Source organism: Macrobrachium nipponense, chromosome 46 (genome assembly GCF_015104395.2).
Source record: "Macrobrachium nipponense isolate FS-2020 chromosome 46, ASM1510439v2, whole genome shotgun sequence".
Lineage (NCBI taxonomy): Eukaryota > Metazoa > Arthropoda > Malacostraca > Decapoda > Palaemonidae > Macrobrachium > Macrobrachium nipponense.
In genome coordinates, this window is record NC_061106.1 from 10,255,035 (window position 1) to 10,277,047 (window position 22,013).

Consider the following 22,013-nt stretch of genomic DNA (forward strand, 5'->3'; position numbering starts at 1 on the left):
TCTGCTCAAAACGTGTTCCCCATGCCGAAATTTGGGAACCTACCATCACCCCTACCTGTTCCATCATTCCTGGTGAGACAGAAGAGGGAACGCAGGAGCTGGTGCTTGCCACCCCTGCCGGCATAGCCGGAGAGGGGGTGGCAGCGGAGGCGGGAGAAAGGCAGCGACTCGGTGGTAGCGCGAGCCTTCTCCTTCGAAGCCTTGCTTCTGGAGCTCTTCGACTGGGAAGAGCTCGGCTTAGCCTTCACCGCATCGGCGTATGAAGTCGACGACTTCCTGGCCGAAGAAGACGAAGACGACTTCCTAGAAGTCGTCTTAGACAAGGTCTTCGGTTCTCTCTTTCCCTTTCTCCTTAGGAGGTACAGAGAGAGCGGGAGGGCGGCTAGGGATCTCGGATCCCGGAAAGCCTTGGAAAGAGGCGGAAGAAGAAGGGACAGGAGAAGATCCAGGAGCGCCCAAGGAAAGACCTTGGGCGCCCGACAAACCTACCTCAACCAACAAATCCTCACTAACTACCGCCATCGGCTCGAGGTTCAGGTCCAGGGCAGCGACGTCCGGAACTGACTCCTGGGAGGCTACGACCCCAAACGATTGCTGGAGTTCTTGCTGGATGGAGGCTATCATGGGGCGGCGGACAAGGGTCGACGTAGCCCGTCGACTTGCCCGCAGGGAAGATCTGGATGGCCAACTTTTTATCTAATATGTAGGGCTGGCCCTTGGCGGCGTTTTTCCCAAAGCCGCCCACCCACGCTTTCAGGGTGGCGAGGGCGACTTCCCTCACACCGCTAGCCTGAAAGAAAGGCGGGATTAGCTACCAATTGCGGACAGGGTTAACAAACTTACGAACTAGAAGTTGTTAGTAAAATCATAAGTAACCTTATAATGGACATACCCCATCCCCCAGCTGAGCGACCAGGTCGTAGCATATAGCGCAGGCCTCGGGGTGCCAGACGATCGTCTCATTGTACGACGTGGCACACGGGGCGTGAGACCTGCACTCGTCATGTCCACAGGGGTCATATAGCGTCGCATTACAGGCCGGGACCTGGCAGTTGGTAGCCTGTAAGTGAAAAAGTACATGATACAGATAAACACTTACAGCCTAACATATGCTCCGCTGGTGCCGGAGCGATAAAGTTAGATAAAACCAGAGCCCCGCTAAAATACGTGTGGTAACCAGGTTGGAAGATAGGCTATGGCTCCGCCAATGGCGGAGGCACAAGAATCAACCAACTAGGAGTGGTGGTAATGGAAACCACGACGGACAATGGCGGGGATGGTTGATAAAATGAATATAATAACACACAATTCATTGTAAAATATCTTACAATAGGGTATATATCCTTAAATTAAAACAACATTAAAACAACTTCTCTCCACTCGTCTACTAGAAGAGCGCGTAGGTAAGGGTAAGCTCCCTTCCGGTAGCGGGGGAGAGATATAAGGATATAGTAGGCAAGCAATCGACCATACATAGCGCCCACCCTGCCCGCTAGCGGAGCCAATATCCTATAACCAAAGGGGCCCCGGCTGCGACGGAAGGCTCCTTACGTATCGTAAGGGAGGTGGCTGAGCAATGGGAGGGGGGGAGGAAGGTCCCGGCGAAACACGGCGGGAGCGAGGAAAGGGGGGAGGGATGGCCTACTCCTCCCCGCCTCACCAACTACCCGTATGGAGACCCGGTACCTCATAGTGGTCGCCCTATACCCCCTGCTGGCGGAACCCCCCAGTCACCTCCGAGAGTGTGAGAGAAGGCGATGAGGTTGTTATGACAACCAAGGGGTCCCCCAGCTCCTCCCTACATCAGAGAGGGAGGGAAGGGGCAGGGTAAGGTGCTATAGGACACGTGACCGCAAGTGGCCTAGGCCGCGAGCAACACAACCGTGGTAGGGCCACGTGAACCAAGCTGTACCAACATGTGGAACAAGCACCTAGGCTAGCCTAACACCCTAAATAATAACATACTCGAAAAAGGGGGAAGAGACACTTTTAGTAAAAGAGAAAGAAGCCCAGGAGGAGGCAGACTGTTCCGAGAAACAGAAGCCTACTCGGAGCCAGCGATAGCCGATGTAGAGCAAGAGCCGGGATGCTGGGCCGAGAATAATAATAATAGCCCTAAATACCAAGCTAAGAGAATGGTAGGAGGGCTGAACTAGCTAAAACTCGATGTAAACAATGAATGTGAAAAAGTAAGCCCATAAGCATAAGAAGTCCCAGTATGGAGGACCGGGAATTCTTACGAGGCGGCATGGCCGCCACGAGACAACCGAGGAACCGTATATGACCTATAAAAGGAAAATACTGGTACCCGGAAGACAAAAATACAGTAAAATGTTACTTATGAGTTACTTAACTTAGCCGTGGCGATTGCAGAGCGTTCCATGATACAGATGCGGATAATTCGCAAGAAAAACACGAGCACAAGAAATGGCGACTTGTCGCTGGTGCTAAAAATTAAGGATGACCGCTAGGGGCGCTGCTGTCCGTGGCGTCCTTAGTAGTAATATACAGAGGCTGCATCGCCCGTTGTATCGGCTCTCTCTTGGGGGGATTCGATAGGGGAAGTTCTAATTGGTGTTTGTCTCGTGGTAGTGTTCCACACTCGCCCCTATATCATACCGACACTTCTTTTTAAGAGTGAGCGAGTCAGTTTTACTGACATTTTCTTAATTTGTTTTTCTCTGGTAATTTTAGGCTATTTTACCTAGAAAGAATGATATTAAGGATACTTTCATAGGCCGACACGAGCTGAGCCCAGAAATACACTTTATTTACAGGTACATACATATTAATACTAGTACGTATTAAGTTAGGTATTGAATGGTCCAAATTGTTGTAGTATTTCATTGTTTATTGGTCAATTTAGCTTTATTATAAAATTTACTGGGGTGTTTTGTAGGGCTTGGAACGGATTAGGCATTTTACACGTAAAATGCAGTTCAAGATACGAAAAGCTCATGTTACGAAGGCCGCCTAGGAATGGATTAATTTTGTATGTCGAGGTACCACTGTATATCTCCATGCCAATAGAAGAGTGGGCACTCTACAAAAAAAGGCTGGGCTAGCCTGGATGACTGTCTAGTACACCTGTTTTCTACCAGATAAGTTTCAAATGTTTTAAGCCTTGTCAGAACTCTCCTTGCCAGCCCCCTAAGTAGTGGGGAGGTTGGGTGGGGTCTACTTTAACAGTAGATAAGTATCCAAATAGTAAATTTTATCACAAAAACTTGTATTACTGTCAAAAACAGCAGATTCCCACATTGAAAAGAGGATGGTGGGTAAGTGCAGCTAGCCAATTCACCCAACCAATTGAGCTAACAGCTTCTTGCATGAGGCCCAAACATTCTAGCCTGATCTGGAATCCTTTCTGGGTCTTACTGCTGCCAGAAGTTGGATTCCACTCAGGAAGCAAGGCTCTCTTATGCGTGCAGCAAAAACCAACCTTGTGGGAAGACTGCTTCAATTCAGCCAGAATGAAATAGAAGTGGATGAAGAGGCCAGTGCCTCGGTCCAAAAAAACCAAAATGACAGTCGACTAAAATTAAATACACTTAAGATATAAAGGTATGCCTCCTCTTATATGTTTAAACCTGGGATTTACAACAAAGAGTTTAAATGACTGGAAAAGACATGAAAAGACTTGACTTGACCCACTAATAGTAACAGACTGAAGGCTTTACTGTTTTTGGACATTCTGCATACTTAAGTTAGTGAGCAGTTAAAACCGAATTGTTCTTTTACTGCAATGCATTAATCACATCCTCAAGCAGTGAATTTGTCCTCTTACATCACAAATGTTTATATTCTATAACACAAAAAGGTATGGAATTAGTTTCTAACAAAGTGTTTGATCAAATATGTCACAGAAAACATCATGCTTTAACAGACATTTTATGGTTTTTAAAACCGTAAAACAAAAGTTTAACTTTAACTTTGCCCTTTCCAGGCTTAACCTGTCTAAATAAATTTCAAATGTCTATACAGAACAGAAAAGTGTTTCCTCTTCCTTCACCAACAGAGGTTAAATTTGGAACCTTACAGTACTTGAAAGAACTTAGCCTAACTTCATTCTCAACCCTAAGGCAAAAAAGACAAAATAACATCCCCTTTATAACAACCTTAATTTACTCTTTTAACTGCCGAGAGCACTAAAAAACGTGTCCCAAAGTAAATACATAATGGAAATGATTCCAGAGGCTCAAAAAGATTAGTATACTATAATGTTGTGAGTGAGATTCCACAGTTAACACTGGTATGTTTGGTTGAGTGTTAAAACACAAGGAAAGGGAGACAGGTGACAGCGCAGCACAACTGTCCGTACTGACAATTTAAAGGATTAAATATAGGGACACCCACCAAGAAGGGCTGTCCGTGAACTTTACGTAAGCCTAAGTACAGGAAGTCCGCAGTTATTGACAATCCAGTTTTACGGTGCTTGCCTAGCGATGATAACTGGATTTTCAGCGCTGACATGCGCCGATCCCCGTTTATCGGTGCTGATATTAATCAGGATGGCAATTTTCTGTTATTGTCATACCTTCAGGAACGGAACCCCTGCCGATAACCAGGGACTGCCTGTAACAGAGGTGGAGATCCTCTTAATTTGGAATTGTAAATAATATTTAGACTATTGGTAGTATGCAGTCCATGGTTATCAGCGGACTTGGTTATCAGCGTTTTATGGTGCTTGTCTAACAATTTTCAGTGCTATAATGTGCTGGTAATGGAGTTATGATGCCGATACATACCTAACAGAGGTGCCATTAACCAGTTATCGGCCACAAAATCCAGTTATCGGCGCCATAAGCGGCACAAATCGCCAATTTTCGGTTATCAGCAATTTTCTCTTAACATCAGACCATTGGAATGGAAACCCCCAAAATAACTGGAGACTGCCTGTATTAAGCTAAGTTAGGTATAGGAAAATTTTTTTTATAAACTTAGTGGTAAGTAGGAAATACGTTAACTTAAATATTGAAAGATGATAATTGATAAACTGTGGCAAATGTAAATAAAATTTAGGTTACATTCTGTTTGACTCAGGTCAGCCGTTAGCAGGCTAAACCATCAACCTTATGAGTTGATGCTCTACTTTAAACAAAATGTTTTTGGCTTTTAGAGCTTTTCAGTTTCAAGAATTTTTGATAAAGGATTGTGTATGTACTATTGTATTTCATGCACAGAATCATATTTTTTCTTAGAAAACCACTCTAAAATACCTTTCAATAAAAGTTATGATACTAATATGGTTTTTTCCACAAAATATCCTTTTCAAATAGGGATGCATCCTATGCGAGAATGCATCGCATACAAGGGTGCATCTTCCCAAACACTATAGTATCACCAGCAATCTGTTTTTTGTTTATCCATACAGACAGTCCCCAGTTATTGGCAATCCGGTTTTATGGCGTCATAAGGGTGCTTATGGTGCCGATAACCAATTACCAGCACCATAAGCCCCATTATGGCACCATAAATCACCGAGTTTCAGTTAATGGCGGTTTTTGCTTATCAGCACACCTTTGGGAACGGAACCCCTGCTGATAACCAGGAAGGACTGCCTGTACAAACAACAGATTTCATCTATTATGGGAGGCCTCTCTTCTGTCAAATTCATAACCCCCTTAGCAAAACTGGTATAGTTTTTATTGCCTTTGTGCTTTAATAAAAATGCTTTGACAAAGGGAAAACCTATTTTTGGTAGTCGCTGTTGAGTCATCAAGGATTACCCTTCCAAAGTCTACCCAGCGCTTCATGGTGACTAGACTAATATCAAAGAATTCTCATTTACCTGGTCTTGTGGGTGAGTATTGTGTCAATAATGGGAATCATGATAACACGATACAGTATAAATGGACTCAGGATAAGAGGGAACTTTCTCTTATACTCAGCAAATTCTGAAAACAGTTTACCTATATCAAGAAGAAGAAGTGACTATACGCTTATGAACAGTCATACTATTTACATACAACCAAAACCTGACCAAGAAGCTATTCCCTTCTGTTGATCAATGCAGGATGATCCCTTAACCAAATCCCATGTATTTTCATCAGGGAAGTGGGAGGGTTTTGAGGTCACAACACTGTCTCATCCTCACATAGCTTTAAAAAGAAATTGACAGGGGACAAAAAACTCTAGAATTTTAATTCCCAGCAACCTAAAAACAATTTTGGTCCAGGGTCAAGCCACAAGTGTCAAGGTCACATTTTTTTTCGAAATACCTTTAGGTTTGGTAGCAACAAACAAGAAACTATATGCGAACATACATTCTTATGGTGAAGTTCTGTGGTGACTTACCTAAGCATGCTGGGTATGGTTAACCGCAATACGTACTGTCAAAATCTTCACCAGCAATAGTTAGCATACATGCTTCTTACGAAGACCCATGGTTTGCCACTGTATCGCCCATGGGTCAGGAATATTCATGTCACCTACCGATACACAGTGTAATTGAATTTGTTCGAGCTCTCGACAGGCAATACTGTTGCTAGAGTATAGGAAAAGATAGACTCTTGGGATGTTTGGCTATTTTCTGAAAAGAGTGGTTGTCTAACATCCACTGTGTTGAGACTTTCGTTTTCCTTGATAAGCAGTCTACTATTACACTGTGACCCACCATAAGGTGAATTGCAGACAAGACTTCCTTGCTTGTGCCAACTAAAGATAGCCAGCATTATCATACTGAGAGGAGGTACGCATCATCCCACCCTCCTGATGTAGGACATTGTAGTCATGTTGTCTAGAACCAAACAAATGTCTCTCTTCTGAAGCTCTAGGAAATAAATTGATTCGATAATTCCAAATTCATCAGAGTAGCTGACCACCTCCCTGCCACCTGACACACCTCACAATGTCCTCCCAACCTTTCAACCAGGCATGTGTGTGTATTGTTACTCATACAGACTGAGGAGTTAGGGTGACCATACACTGCACATGTGGGCAAATCCCACCAACCTCCCTTGGATGTTCCCTGGGGAAGGGAAGTTTGGCAGGGAACTAGGGTTAGGAGCGCCGGTGGGACGGACAGTCACCCCTGCCACTGACACAGCATTTGCACCAATATTAAATATTACTAGGACTTAGACAATCCATCATTATCTTAATAGACACACCTAGCTGGGACACTATCGGGCAATGGCATTGGGTTCGGAAGTAAGGTAGTCAGGTAACAGAGTTAATGGAAGAGTAGGACGACTAGCTAAATGAGAAAATAAAGTCTTCCATTTCCCTTGACCCTAGTCCCTGAATTCTTTGCAACTAAGGTCAGGAGAACAAGTTCATCCTCTGCAAGAACTACAAATAGTGTGGTTGTCATACTTGGCCAAAGTCACACAAGTCTTCTTGCAACCTTCACTGCAATACCTAATACTATGAGCACTAGAGTCTGAGACTGACTAGTCAATAGCGAAAATCCAAAATCTAGCTATGCAAATTATAAAGAGTACTTCATCAAAAGTTGGCGAACATCCAACCAGTGAACCAAAACAAAAGCTTCCAAAATGATGTACACTCAATGAGCGGCAGGAATGAATTGGGATCTTCAGCCAGTATGTACCTATGCTTCCCTGAAAGTGGGCGGGGTTAGTTACCTACAAAATATGAAAGCCCTACCATGAATTTTTAATCTTAAGCAGCTGTGAAGTAGGAAAATATAGCAATCTAATTACTTGGTATGTTACTTATAAAGAAATTAATAATTCTAGAATAAGATGCTCCACTTTGCACCTCTCTCACACCTGGTAGAACCAGCCCACATAAAACCATAGGATGCAACACAAAAGAGTATAGAGAATGGTGTTGCAGGCTGACTGGCATGATCCTAACACTTGGATGTCACATGACTCATGAATAGCTCTGTATTTCTAAACATATAACATGTCAGTGAAGACTCAAGACTGCCAGTTTCTTTTTGATTCATGGCACTTGAGTCTCACCAAATGTTGCAAAGATGGCATGAACACAGCAAAGCCTCCAAATGAAACACGGAAGTGAAGAGTTTCAATCTACTCCATACATGAAGTTACTCATAAAATCAACAATTCTTGTTCATAGTCCATCTAAAAATAATAAGTCAAGAAGCAGAACAATCTTTGCCCTCGAGTCATGAGATGATGGTACTAGAATTTTCGGAGTCTTCCATGACCTACACAATGTTGAATGGTCTGATTTACTTGGTCTTATACTCAAGAAGGAAAAAAACAAATTATGTAACCTTCTTCAAAACTTACTCAAGTTGCCTTAAGAAAACTAATGCTAAACTAAGTATACTTTAGTCACAAGCATGCATCTATCACACATGAGATGATGGTACTAGAATTTTTGGAGTCTTCCATGACCTACACAATGTTGAATGTTCTGGTTTGCTTGGTCTTGTACTCAAGAAGGGAAAAAACAAAAGATGTAACCTTCTTCAAACTTACTCAAGTTGCCTTAAGAAAACTAATAAGCTAACTAAGTATACTCTAGTCACAAGCATGCATCTACACACATGAGATGATGATACTAGAATTTTTGGAGTCTTCCATGACCAAATCAATGTTGAATGTTCTGGTTTGCTTAGTCTTGTACTCAAGAAGGGAAAAAACAAAAGATGTAACCTTCTTCAAAACTTACTCAAGTTGCCTTAAGAAAACTAATGCTAAACTAAGTACACTTTAGTCACAAGCATGCATTTATCACACTGTGGCGGGATCACAAAAACAAGTAACCTCCCCACATAAACTTAACCTGTCTGGCTATCAAACCCACCCTCAATCACACTTTCCACTTAACACTAAAAAACACAGCAGGACAATTGCCCCAATACCTACATACAGAACAAAAAACACAAACAGGTACTCACCGCTGGCTTCTGATACCTAGGACTAGGCTGTGCTGTCGTCCACTGGATATAGGCTATAGGCTAGCCAACACACAACCACCGCCGACAACCAAACACAAATCAACCACCCGGGACCCACAACCCACAAAAACTCAATCAAAAAATTAACCCAACGACCAACCGCCTGAAAAAAACACGACACCACACGACTTACAGCTTACAGCAGTACAACAACCCGCCAAAACCAACCCTGGCCCCTAACCACCACTAACAGACACTGCAAAATGCACCAAATCACCAACCTTCTTAACCTCACCACAACCAGACAGACACACGCACAACAACTTCACAACCCCAAAATCTATCAAATAACACCCAAACAACAAAACACCAAAGGAAAACTGCTGCCAAAACCAACACTGACTTGACCAGACGCCTCACTGTTTACAACTCTCGTAACAGACTTCCATTGACCAACCTTTGGAGATGTTGTCAAATATAAACTAAAATTACTCCTCCATATTACCTCCCCCATTACATTTGACAACATCTCCTTACACTCACAACATCCACACTAAATTGCCTTTCGCAACACCCAAGGATGCTCAGATGCAGGTCCCCTGGATCTTGTTTGAGGACCATCATACACTCTTTCAGTTACATCGCCATTCACTTCTTCCAAACCACTTTCTTTCAAACTCCCATTATCTCCCTCACTACCATCCTCCCAAATTCCATTCACTACTTCACCGATGTCTTCCAACTCTGGTTCCAACATCTCCCCTATTTCGGCCACCAAACCACTCAGTTCATCCATACTTCTGTCAAACTTCTGCAAAGACTTATCCATCCTATCAACTACCTCCTCACTACTCAGTTTCCTTCTCACTGAAGTCTTACTTGTCCCTGTCAACTCAAACCCACATACACTACAAGTATCATTCATTCCCCCAAAGTCATCCGTAGCACACGCTTTATCAACCGTTTGCACCCTACCATATCTTTCGTCATCCACATCCACCAACGTATACAACAACCCCACACAATCACCCTCACGTATACCCCGCACTCGCTTTTTCCTAACACTCGGCAATGAGGCCATACCAAACCCGAGGGATTCTCCATATCCAAAATCCCATCGTACACATGCACACTCGCTCTTACCACTTGTTCGCATCCACACCCTCAACCACATATGCACACTTGTCACCTTTGACAATCCCAAGACTATCGGGCCACGCAACTTTCACACTAACAACTTCTCCAACTTCTTGCGGCACTTTTACACTCTCTTTCGCAACCAACGGCACTCCCTTCCATATTTTACTGCTTACTCCTCCATCCCCATCCAAGTACAACTCTCCATGTACATTCCCCTTCCTATGCAACTCAATCATATTCCTGCTCGGATGGACCACCATCCCACACTTCTTCAAGAACCTGTATCCTAACAACATATCATACTTATCACTCATTCCCTCGATCACATAAAAGTCACCTTCCTCCATCACTACCCCTTCGATTTCTACATTTTCACGCAACATTCCCACCACAGGCATACCCAAATTTCCTATTCCTCGTACCTCCCCTTCACATTTCCTAATTTCACACTCACTCCGCAACTTGTCACATCCATTCTTAAAAAGAACACTGACACTGCACCCAGTATCAATCAAAGCAACCAAACACACCCCTTTGCACCTCACTTTTACACTCATACATTCATGAGCTCTTCCTCCAAACCCTTTTTCATGCAACAATCCTTCACGCACATGCATCACTCTTACTGACCGCACACCAGAGGACCCACCCAACTGAATCCCCTTTGTACCTAGTTTCCCGAACTCCCAACCTGACTCATCCTCTTTCGCCTACACACACTTGCCACATGACCTTCCATTCCACATTCAACACATTTTGCCCGCTGTTCCTTACACATCCTAGCATAATGCCCGTTCTTCCCGCAATTACCGCAAACCTCAGTCACACGAGTACCTCGACATCCACTTGCTACATGCCCTACTTGCCCACACCTGTAACATTTAATATCCCTATCTTTCTTACACTCGCTCACTAAATGCCCTGTTTGCCCACACCCGAAGCAAGCTCCCAACGCCCACCGACATTCATTCTTCTTGTGCCCTAGCTTTCCACATCTGTAACACTGCTGCTCTCGTTCACGACTAACCGACCCTACTCTTCCAACGCTTGCACTCCGATCTCTCTTAGGGCTAACCATACTTACGTTACTGGCTCTAACGCTCCTATCAACCATTCACTCTGCCATTCGCCTTGGCCCTTCCAAAACTGCCTCCCTATAGCTCTTAAACTCTGGTATAACATCAACCACTTCAGTCCTAATACTAACACTTCTACTCTCTTTCATACACCTATCCAGCTCATAATCCTCTACTATTTCCAAAATGTCGTTCCACGACAACCTTTCATTCGTCCATCGCATTTTCTCCTTACGTTTCAGATTTACAAACTCATACACACTCTCAGGCACAGTCGCCAACAACTTCCTCACTAACTCTTTACACTCATTTATCCCTTCGTCCCCAAACTTTTTCCTGGCTAATGTTTCCAACCTGCACACATACATCGACAACGACTCACCAACATTCATTCTTTACCTCATCAAAACCATGTTTTCTCCTATATCTAACACTACTCCTTATCCTCTTCGCCTGTTCCACAATCCTGGCTTTCACACTCTCATACGGCACATTCCCTACACTCATCATTACCCCATACATACTCAACAAAAATCCCGTCAAAAAGCCACCCAACTCTCTTGCCCAGACTCTCTTATTATCCCCATACTTTGCCTCACAATACCTCTCATATTCCTTAAAAAAATCCCCTATGTCCCTACTACCATATTCCTCGTATTGTGCACATCTAGGTATCTCTCTCATATATACAGCCTTTCGTACTTCCCGCTCACTCTCACTTTCGCTACTACCATTCTGATCCCTCTTAACCTCGTCCGAATATAGGGAATCAACTTCCATACTAACATCCATGCTCCTCATTACGCTCTTCTTACCCTTCTTCTTTCTACCTACCTGTTTCCACTCACCGCTATCCAAATCACTCTCAGCCCTTTCCCCAATGTATTCAGTCCTAGTCTCATCCTGTCCGTCATCCTTCCTAACCTTCTTTCCCTTAGTCGTCTTCTTTTCGTCAGCCCCCTTTTTATTCTTGTCCTCAGGTTTATCCTTATCCTGTCTCTTTCCCTCCTTCCCTTTACCTACCACAAACAAGTCACCTTCGTCACTCGTAGTTTCATCCCCTCGCTCTTCCACTGTCTTTACCACTTCTGGCCTATCACAAGACCCAGTAGGCCTACCCCCTACAGCTCCCTCTCCCATGAACCCCTTCATCATCTCCTGCACTGCATTCATCATCCCTAAGAATTTTTCATCCATTTTCTCAACCATTCTCTCTTCTGCTCCTTTCACTTCTTCTTTCATTTCCACTTTTGCACTCCTTAGCATTCCTCTCATTTCCTCTAACTCGCTCTTCAGCTCCTCACACTCTACCCTTAACCTCTCATTATCCACTTCTAATTGTCCTCTTACTTCCCTCTCCAACCTCAACTCCTCCTTCAGCCTCTCCACCTCACTCAATCCTTCCATCTCAAACTTTCTCACCACTCATACACACTAGCCTAGACCAATTGTCCTGCAGCTGCCACACCAACAGTCCCTGTTTCGGGCGCCAAAAAATAATGTGGCGGGATCACAAAAACAAGTAACCTCCCCACATAAACTTAACCTGTCTGGCTATCAAACCCACCCTCAATCACACTTTCCACTTAACACTAAAAAACACAGCAGGACAATTGCCCCAATACCTACATACAGAACAAAAAACACAAACAGGTACTCACCGCTGGCTTCTGATACCTAGGACTAGGCTGTGCTGTCGTCCACTGGATATAGGCTATAGGCTAGCCAACACACAACCACCGCCGACAACCAAACACAAATCAACCACCCGGGACCCACAACCCCACAAAAACTCAATAACCCAACGACCAACCGCCTGAAAAAACACGACAACCACACGACTTACAGCTTACAGCAGTACAACAACCTGCCAAAACCAACCCTGCCCCAACCACCACTAACAGACACCGAAAATGCACCACCAACCTTCTTAACCTCACCACAACCAGACAGACACACGCACAACAACTTCACAACCCCAAAATCTATCAAATAACACCCAAACAACAAAACACCAAAGGAAAACTGCTGCCAAAACCAACACTGACTTGACCAGACGCCTCACTGTTTACAACTCTCGTAACAGACTTCCATTGACTACCTACAGAGTGCCACAACAGACATGCTTCTGACCGTCATCTAACCACTCCCATTCATTCTTCCACCAATCTCTCTCTCTCTCTCACACAACCTTTGGAGATGTTGTCAAATATAAACTAAAATTACTCCTCCAAAACACACTGTTGTTTCTTAGTCCAAACACAATCACAAAACTACATCTCCATACCATAATGCACAGGTGTGAGCACAAGATTGTCAAACTAAAGCTAGCATCTTGAATTTGCTTATGTGTGACTAAAAATGAAAAAACACACATGTATGAAAAATTGAAGCACATAAAATAACAGCAAAAAAAACTATCACATGAATATACTCTTTCTTCAGTCTTCAATGAAATTACAAGAATAATGTTTTCCAAATGTTACAGCAAAACCAACCAGTTCTAGGAGTAATAATATTACTGTAGAAATTATAGATAACAGTACTGTAACATATTCCCCCTTTATTAAAATGGAGAGAGAGAAAGTCCCATCTACTGGTAACAAGTCATGAACAGGAAACCGAAACACAAAATTAACCCTTAATGGACAGACATGAGAGAGTTAGTTGGGATCTTACTTCAAGGGAGGCTATAGTGTCTGCTTGTCTCATAGGATGTTCTTTTGTAAATTTGCTCATTAATATACCAAAGGGTTGTTGTAGTTTTAGTTCTTATCTTTTATGACAGTATGTCCGTTATAAATGTAATTTTGCAAAGAAAAATGCAAAGAAATATTAGAAAAAACATGTATAAATCCAAAAGAGTTATTGCACCTTTGTTCTCAGTAAATTTACGTAAATATTTTACAACAAATATGCTCAGAATTTGTTACTAATTTTATTTCTTATCTGTTTTGATACTGTGTGTTATAATTATCATTTTACAAAATAAATTTACTGATTAAAAAACTCATGTATAACTTCATAAAATTTATGAATATCTTGTAAACAAGACCCCACAAGGGGTTGTAAATAGTCTTTTTCAACTGCTTGTGGAAGATGGGGAAAATTTTATAAATTTTTTTTTACCATGTGCATTTGCATATCTTCCTCTTTCCATTGAGGTGTTTTTTTTTTTCAAATTGGCCAACCTCAAAGTTCTGTTGGCCTGGGGTACTGCATATTGATTTATTACCCTGTCCATTATGGGTTAATGAATGTAAAAAAAATACAGCTATTACATGAAAATGTTTGTTCAGTCTTCAAAGCACCAACCTAAACATGCCACTTATAAAAAAGACCTGCAGTACCCAAACCCATAAATAAAGACAATTAATAAAAAAAAACTCACCAAAATATATCACAATATTTAATTTCCTTTAACTGCAAATGCAATATATAGTGGTACCTTGACATATGAAATTAATCCGTTCTGAGGCGGCCTTCGTAACCTGAGCTTTTCGTATCTTGAACCGCATTTTACGTATAAATTGCCTAATTTGTTCCAAGCCCTACAAAAACACCCAAGTAAATTTTATTTCTGGGTTCGACCTGTGTCGGCCGGTGAAATGTTCCTATAGCACTCATTTCTAGGTATAAATAAATGCTAAATATACCAGAGAAAAAAAGCTAAATGGAATGCTGGAGTTACTACCCTCAGCTCGCTCACCCTCATAGGGTGTCGTTATAGCACAGGGGCAAGTGGAAGCCACTACCACAGATGTTTTGCCAATTAGAAGTCTCCTCTCTCAAAATCCCTCTCTAGAGAGGTGCCGTTACAACGTCTACCTTCCGCTCGCTACTTTTACCTCTGCCAGAAACCCTCATTCCTGTAATAGCACTCACCGTGTCTGCATGCGCCGTTTTCGCTGTTCCCTGGAAGTGTGACCAATAAACAATGAAATACAACAATTTGGACCATTCAATACCTAACTTAATACATACTACTAATATGTACCTGTAAATAAAGTGTATTAGTGTACATGGTATACAAGAAATACTGTAAGTACATACGCACGTATGTAGTAAAATGTGGAACCTTACCTTTCGAGTGAGGCTATCTCCGAAAGTGGCAACAGAGGAGGAGGACAAACGGCTGAAAATTTGTTACATAATACGTACACTTAACGAAACACATTAAAAATGTCAGGAAACATAAACTAAACTTTACAAAACACATTAACAAAACCGTAACACTTAACTTTACAAAAAACTTAAAATTAATTTTTTTTCTTTGATTTTTACATTTTTTTTTTTACTTTTTTATACTTAAAGTTTTTTTACAAAATTTCAATTTCTTCACCACCAAATGGGTACCAGTCCGTTGACGGAATTTCTCGAACCACCCATGAGAGGCCTTGAACTCTGGGGTTGCCGTCGATGTCCCTTCTCCTCTGTCGTCTTCAACCTGGGCAATGAAATCGCTGAAAATAGCGCTGGCCTTGTGGCAGATTGCCGTCTCGGTTATCGTATCACCTGCGATTTCTTTGTCCTCAATCCATAGAAGAAGCAGCCTCTCCATCTCATCATGCACGTGGCTCCTCTTGTTGGACAAAATAGTCATGCCCTTGGAAGGTGTAGCTGCTTTGATGGCTTCCTTCAGCTTAAGGATGGTGCTTATTGTCGACGGATTTCGGCCGTATTCCTTAGCGATCACACTCAACTGCATGCCAGCTTCATACTTTTTTATTATCTCCATTTTTGTCTGCATAGAAAGCATCCTCTTCTTTCCGTGAACTTCAGCAACTTTCTTGGGACCCATGACTATACTGTACGTGATCAAGTTATGTAGTATACTAATTAAGTTCTCACACAACATGATAAAGTAGTACAACGAAATCACTAACACAAATTTACGTTAACAAACGAAATCGTATATGTGAACGAATGAGTTCCACGTGCGTACGATAACGCTGGTGTGAAGCAATGGCTGAAGAACGCCGCTACGTAGATGCATGATGGGAAAGATGCTGACCAATAGGAGAGCAGGATCTTATGGCAGTGACTAGCATCAGGAACCAATGGGAGAGCGGGAGGATGGTGGCGAGTCTACTCAGTTGGCGGCGCGCGAGTTTTAAAACTGTTATCGGTGGTCAAGGCGAATCTCGGGACTTTACAGCAACAACCTTTCGTATCCTGAATTATTTTCGTATGTAGAGCCAAAAAAATCTTCGTATTTGCTTTCGAAACTCGAATTTTTCGTAAGTTGAGCCTTTCATATGTCGAGGTACCACTGTACTCAGTTCCCCAAACATTGTTGCAACAACTAAAATCTCATTCACAAGCTTCAAAATTAATCATCAAATTATTCACAAATATACATGCTCATCATTAAATTATTCAAATTAATTCACAATAAACAACATTACAAATACAAAATACCTACTTGAAACTTTACAAGAAAAACCAAAATTTTTAAGAAGTTCTACCAGTATGAGAGAGAGAGAGAGGAAAGAGACGAGCATTAGAGAGAGAGAGAGAGAGAGAGAGAGAGAGAGAGAGAGAGAGAGAAACCCTCCTTCCTATGGTATTCACCTGACATCTATCCACTGGTTGCTCATTTACAACTGGGATTCAAACAAGTAAGGGGGTTCAAAACTTATGGGGATAATAAAGTAACATAAATTTTTCTTTATATGAACACGACATCTTACAGCATTTGTCATAATTTTCTATACATAAAAATCAATCAGATTATTTCAAATCATAGTCATTTTGGTAATGTTAAGAAGCTGCAATCATTTATCAAAAATTGAAATCCCTCAATAAAGCAGGGCCATAAGGACATATTAACTGTTAGTTTTTTAATATTTAGTTGACTGTTAAGATGCATGATTTGATTAATGAGAATCCACATTATTGAGGGACTGCTGAAATAACATTTGATATAACCTTTAACTAAAAAATTTCTTTAAAAATAATCTGCTGTCAAAATATTCATCCTCACTCAGTGCATAAAGCAATACATGCTATATTCCAGGCTTATTAAACTAATCTTACAGAAACATACAGTACATACTCTGGATTACCAGAGACAGGGTAATTACCATTTTCTGCTAGCTGCGTTATGTTTTGTATAGACTGCTGGAGCTGTTTCAAAGCTGGTTTGACACTTTTCACTTGTCCACTGTTGAGGTTATGCACAACCAATAATACCAAATAAAAAACCTGTGTACAAAAGAAATATCATGAAACAAAATATATGGAGTATCTGTGCCAAATACAATCATGGTAACTACCAGTAAAACTATGTATTTTCTATATCAGTCAAAAATGGGGGTTTTAGGATCACCAATTTTTCTACGCCTTTTTCTTAAAAAATTAATTCTATACACTGTTACAGAAAAGGGATTTTGACGTAAGGAAAAATCTATTTCTGGGCGATTGGTTCGTGTCGCCAGCGAAATATCCTTTAATCCATTATTTCTAAGGTAAATGTACTAACACATACCAGAGAATAAATAAAATAAAGAAAAGGTCAGTACTACTGACTCGCTCACTCCAAGTCCAGGGTGTCGGTATGAACACTATGGCGAGTGAGACCACTACCACGAACCACTTGCCAATAGAAATCTCCCACTACAAAACCCCCACTAGAGGGGAGCCGACCCACAGAGTGGGCAGCAACTACTACTACTCCATCCCATGCTGCCGACTGCTGCGCCTCTGGTGGCCATCCTGAAGTTAGCAGACAATCTTGAGCTCGGGATGGGCAGGGCGGGATTTCGCTGGCGACACGAACCAATCGCCCAGAAATAGATTTTTCCTTACGTCAAAATCCCTTTTCTGGGCTCAGTTCGTGTCGCTGCGCGAATCGTACCAGAGAAATAGCACAAGATTGTAAAAAACAAAATAAAACAGACAAAAAAGGGTCTCAAATAAAAGATAACATAAAATGAAGAAATATAATTGCTAATAGATATACATATATACAACCAATGATACAGAATAGAAATATTACTTAAAATTAACTTAAGGTTAATAATATTTCTTAAAATTAACTTAAATTTAACATATATATACAGGGCTTACATGGAATATGTTGAGCTTAGCATCTGTGTATAGTTAATATGTACAAAGAAATTAAAGCAATTATAATAATAAATTGAATAGAACAAACTTCAACAATAATATAATAAAGGAATGTATATGACTTAGTATACAAAACCCGTAACCATTGTAAATAAGATGTGTCACCCTAGCATAAAATTAAGGGGATCACATCAAAGAGATCATTAAATACAATCAATTGTGAGTGACCCTAGCAAAAAAATAAGGGGCACCCACTATACCATCATAAGAGCAGCTAAGACTCAAGGTAAACGTAGATGAACATGGCAGGTATAGACGAACTGTTGGGTGAGATAGGTAGAAAGGAGAACTGGATCTTCTACTAAAGACTAAGCAGAGTCGGGGGAAACAAATATGTTACCCGCCACAACTGCTGAAAATTTCAGAGCTTCCAAGGACTTTAAGTAATGACGCTTAAATACTGTCGGCGATTTCCATCCAGTATACTTTTTTAAATCATCGAAATTCATGTGTTGGAAATAGTTAATTGAGGTGGCAACTGCCCTGACATCATGTGCTTTAGGGAAGGAATCAGGATTGGCTTGCTTAATAAAGTACAGGATCTGTTGCCTGATGCCTTTAATAGATAAGTACCACCTTTTTCTCTCTTAAAGAGAGGACCCGATGAGGATGAGGATGTCCTGGACAGAAAGGCTCGTAAGGTCGATACTGGACAAAGAGAAATATCTTGTGGAAGGGGTACAACCTTCCACGGTTCCCACCTCATCAAAGGATCTTCATTCTTTGCTATAAAACTACGTTCCGGAGAAAGTAGAACTTCCCCTGTGGAAAGAAATTCAATATGATTCGGATCTCTGGATAATGCCGACAGTTCTGAAATTCTAGCTCCTGAAGCCAAGCTTAATAAAAATAGAGTTTTTCTTAAGAGCATTATAAATGAACATGTCGTATTATCTGTTTCTGAAGCCAGCTTTAGAACATCATTTAAGAACCACGATACTGACGTAGGCCTCACTGAAGGTCTAAGTCTAGCACAAGCCTTGGGAATAGACGAGAAGTAAGAGTCTGTCAAGTCTATGCTGAAACCGAGTTGAAAAATCTTTTTCAAGGCTGACTTGTTTGTCGTAATAGTGCTAGCTGCTAAGCCTTTTTCAAATAAAGATCTGAAAAAGGATATAGCTGAATTGATTGTCATGATTCTAATATCTGATTCTCTCAGGAAGGTTGCTAACTTTTTGACTGCAGCATCATACTGTCTCAAAGTTGAATCTCTTTTATCAGATTCCAAGAAGAGAATATTTTGAGGATCAATATTCGCATCTCTTTTAGCCGCAAACTTCATGAAGTCCATAAAGTTAGGGTTTTGAGAATTCCTGAGGAAGCGAACACAGTCTTCGTTTGTACTGACTGGGAGAGCCTGGGATTGGGAATTCGAAGAGGACGAAGACCCAGTTCCAGAATGAGAGGGTACCAATTGCTCTTCGGCCAGTCTGGGGCTACTAGAGCCACTTGACCCTTGAACGTCCTGAGTTTGTTCAGTACCTTCAGGAGAAGATTCACTGGAGGAAAGACATAAATCTTCTCCCAGTTGTTCCAGTCTATGGACAGGGCGTCCGTGGCATAGGCCAGAGGGTCCAGGTTGGGGCCACATAACATGGGAGTTTGTGGTTCGCTTGGGATGCGAATAGATCCACTTGTAGACCTGGAACCCTCCGGAGGATCCATTGGAACGAACTGTGTCCATGACCATCCGACTCCAGAGGAACTGATCGGGATAGAGCATCTGCTATGACGTTTCTCACTCCAGCTATATGGGTGGAGGAGAGGTGCCAACTGAACTTGTCCGCCAGGGAGAAGATGGCTACCATGACATGATTCAGATGTCGTGACTTGGAGCCTCCCCTGTTTACACAATGGACTACCACTGCGCTGTCTAAAACTAGCTTTATGTGGGAGTTCTTTGGCGGACGTAACCTTTTTAGAGTCAAGAACACTGCCATTGCTTCCAGTACATTTATGTGAAGCTGACAAAACTGGGGTGACCAGGTTCCTTGAACCTTCTTGAACTGAGAATATCCTCCCCAGCCGCTTAATGAAGCGTCCGTGTGGATGGTAATCCCCGGAGGAGGAAACTGAAGGGGTACTGATATTGACAGGTTCTTGACTTTTGACCAAGGGCGTAGACGATTCCGCAGATCTGAGGGACTGATGATAATTTGTCCCTGGACCTGACATTTGCTCGTGAGCGCCAGATTCTGGTTAGGTCTTTCAGTTTGGCTTTCATCAAGATGTTTGTCACTGATGCAAACTAGAGTGAACCCAGAATCCTTTCCTGGGTTCTCCTTGAAGCAAGTTTGTGTCCTAGAAATTGCTTTACTGACTTCGCTATTTCTTTTCTCTTGGCTGATGGAATCGACAGAGTAATGGGAGGATAGATTCCATTGAATGCCCAGCCACTGAAAGTTTGACTCCGGAGTGAGTCTCGATTTGGTCCTGTTTATCTTGAACCCTAGATATTCCAGGAACTGGATTACTTTCAGTGTTGCTTTGCGACATTCCTCGACTGGTTGGAGCCCAAATTAACCAATCGTCGAGATACGCTACTACCATGATCCCTTGCGATCTTAGTTGTTGGACGACCACTTCCGCCAACTTCGTGAAACACCCTGGGTGCTACGTTCAGACCGAAGGGAACTACCTTGAAGGAGAATGCTTGATCTCCTATCTTGAAGCCCAGATAAGGGCGAAAGTGTCTTGCAATAGGGATATGATAGTATGCGTCTGTAAGATCGATAGAGGTGGTGACGGCCCCACGGGGAAGTAAGGTCCGCACCTGCGAGATGGTGAGCATCTTGAACTTGTCGCAGCGAATGGCCAAGTTTAAACGGGACAAGTCTAAGATTACCCTTCTTTTTTGTGAGCCTTTCTTTGGAACGCTGAACAAGCGCCCTTGAAACTTTAATCTGTTGACTCTCGCTATTGCTCCTTTCTGAAGGAGGTCCTCCGCATACTCCGTCAATTATTTGGATGGAAGTTGAAGGAAAGGTCTGGGTGGGGGCGGATTCGCCACCCAACTCCAACCCAGGCCTTTCGACACAATACTTTGTGCCCATTTGCTGAATCCCCACCGGTGGCGGAAGAGAAACAGCCTCCCTCCTACCTGGAAGTTCTCATTGTTGCTGGTAACCTCCGCGGCCTCCCCGGAAGTGTTTTCCTCTATTAAGGGACCTTCCTGATCCTCTCTGACGAAAGGATCGCTTACCTCTGCCTCCCCTACCCGAGCGGTCATACTGCTGAAAGGCCTGGCCTTCGAACACTTGGTTGAAGGCTGGGGAGACAGCGTAAGAGGTGGAAGGTTGAGGCTGGGGGGAAATCACATAGATAGGCTGTGATTGGGCCTTGGAGGTAGAGGGTTGGGCCGCCTGCACCAACGGAACAGCCGAAACAGGCTGGGCGAAGCGTTGCCGTTTCTTTTGGTAAGGCTGGAAACGTCTGGGTTTCCTCTGAGCCTTACCCCTCACTGCTTGGTCTTGGCGTCTCTTTGCAGTGAGACCCCAACGATCCTTAAGGCTTTGGCGGTTAAGCCTTGTAGCTTCCGCCTGGACCTCCTTTACCATTGCATCGGGGAAGAGGTCTGCTCCCCAGATGTTTGATGAAAGCAACTTATTCGGTTCATGCCGAATAGTTGCTTCCTGGAGGACATGCTTCCGACAATTCGTTCTGGCTGTGGCGAACTCAAACATGTCAGACTGTACCGTTTGAGTCAGTGACTTGGTGATCAGCTTGAATAGTGGCTCGGAACCGTAAGCAATGGTAGCCACTTCTGTCATGGCCATGGAGTTAATAGACCTGGCCAGCCTAGACTTGGCCTCAAACTCCGCCTG

At 42.6% G+C, this 22,013-nt stretch overlaps 1 protein-coding gene across 2 annotated transcripts in view; it reads right to left on the reverse strand.

The window, feature by feature from the left end:
* Positions 1-22,013, reverse strand: part of LOC135214746 (MAU2 chromatid cohesion factor homolog) — a 263,766-nt gene that overhangs the window by 153,044 nt on the left and 88,709 nt on the right. For both annotated transcript variants that reach the window (XM_064249095.1, XM_064249094.1), the window contains exon 4: positions 17,145-17,265. In XM_064249095.1, the coding sequence (XP_064105165.1) occupies positions 17,145-17,265 (121 nt within the window). The remainder of the gene's footprint in view (positions 1-17,144; positions 17,266-22,013) is intronic.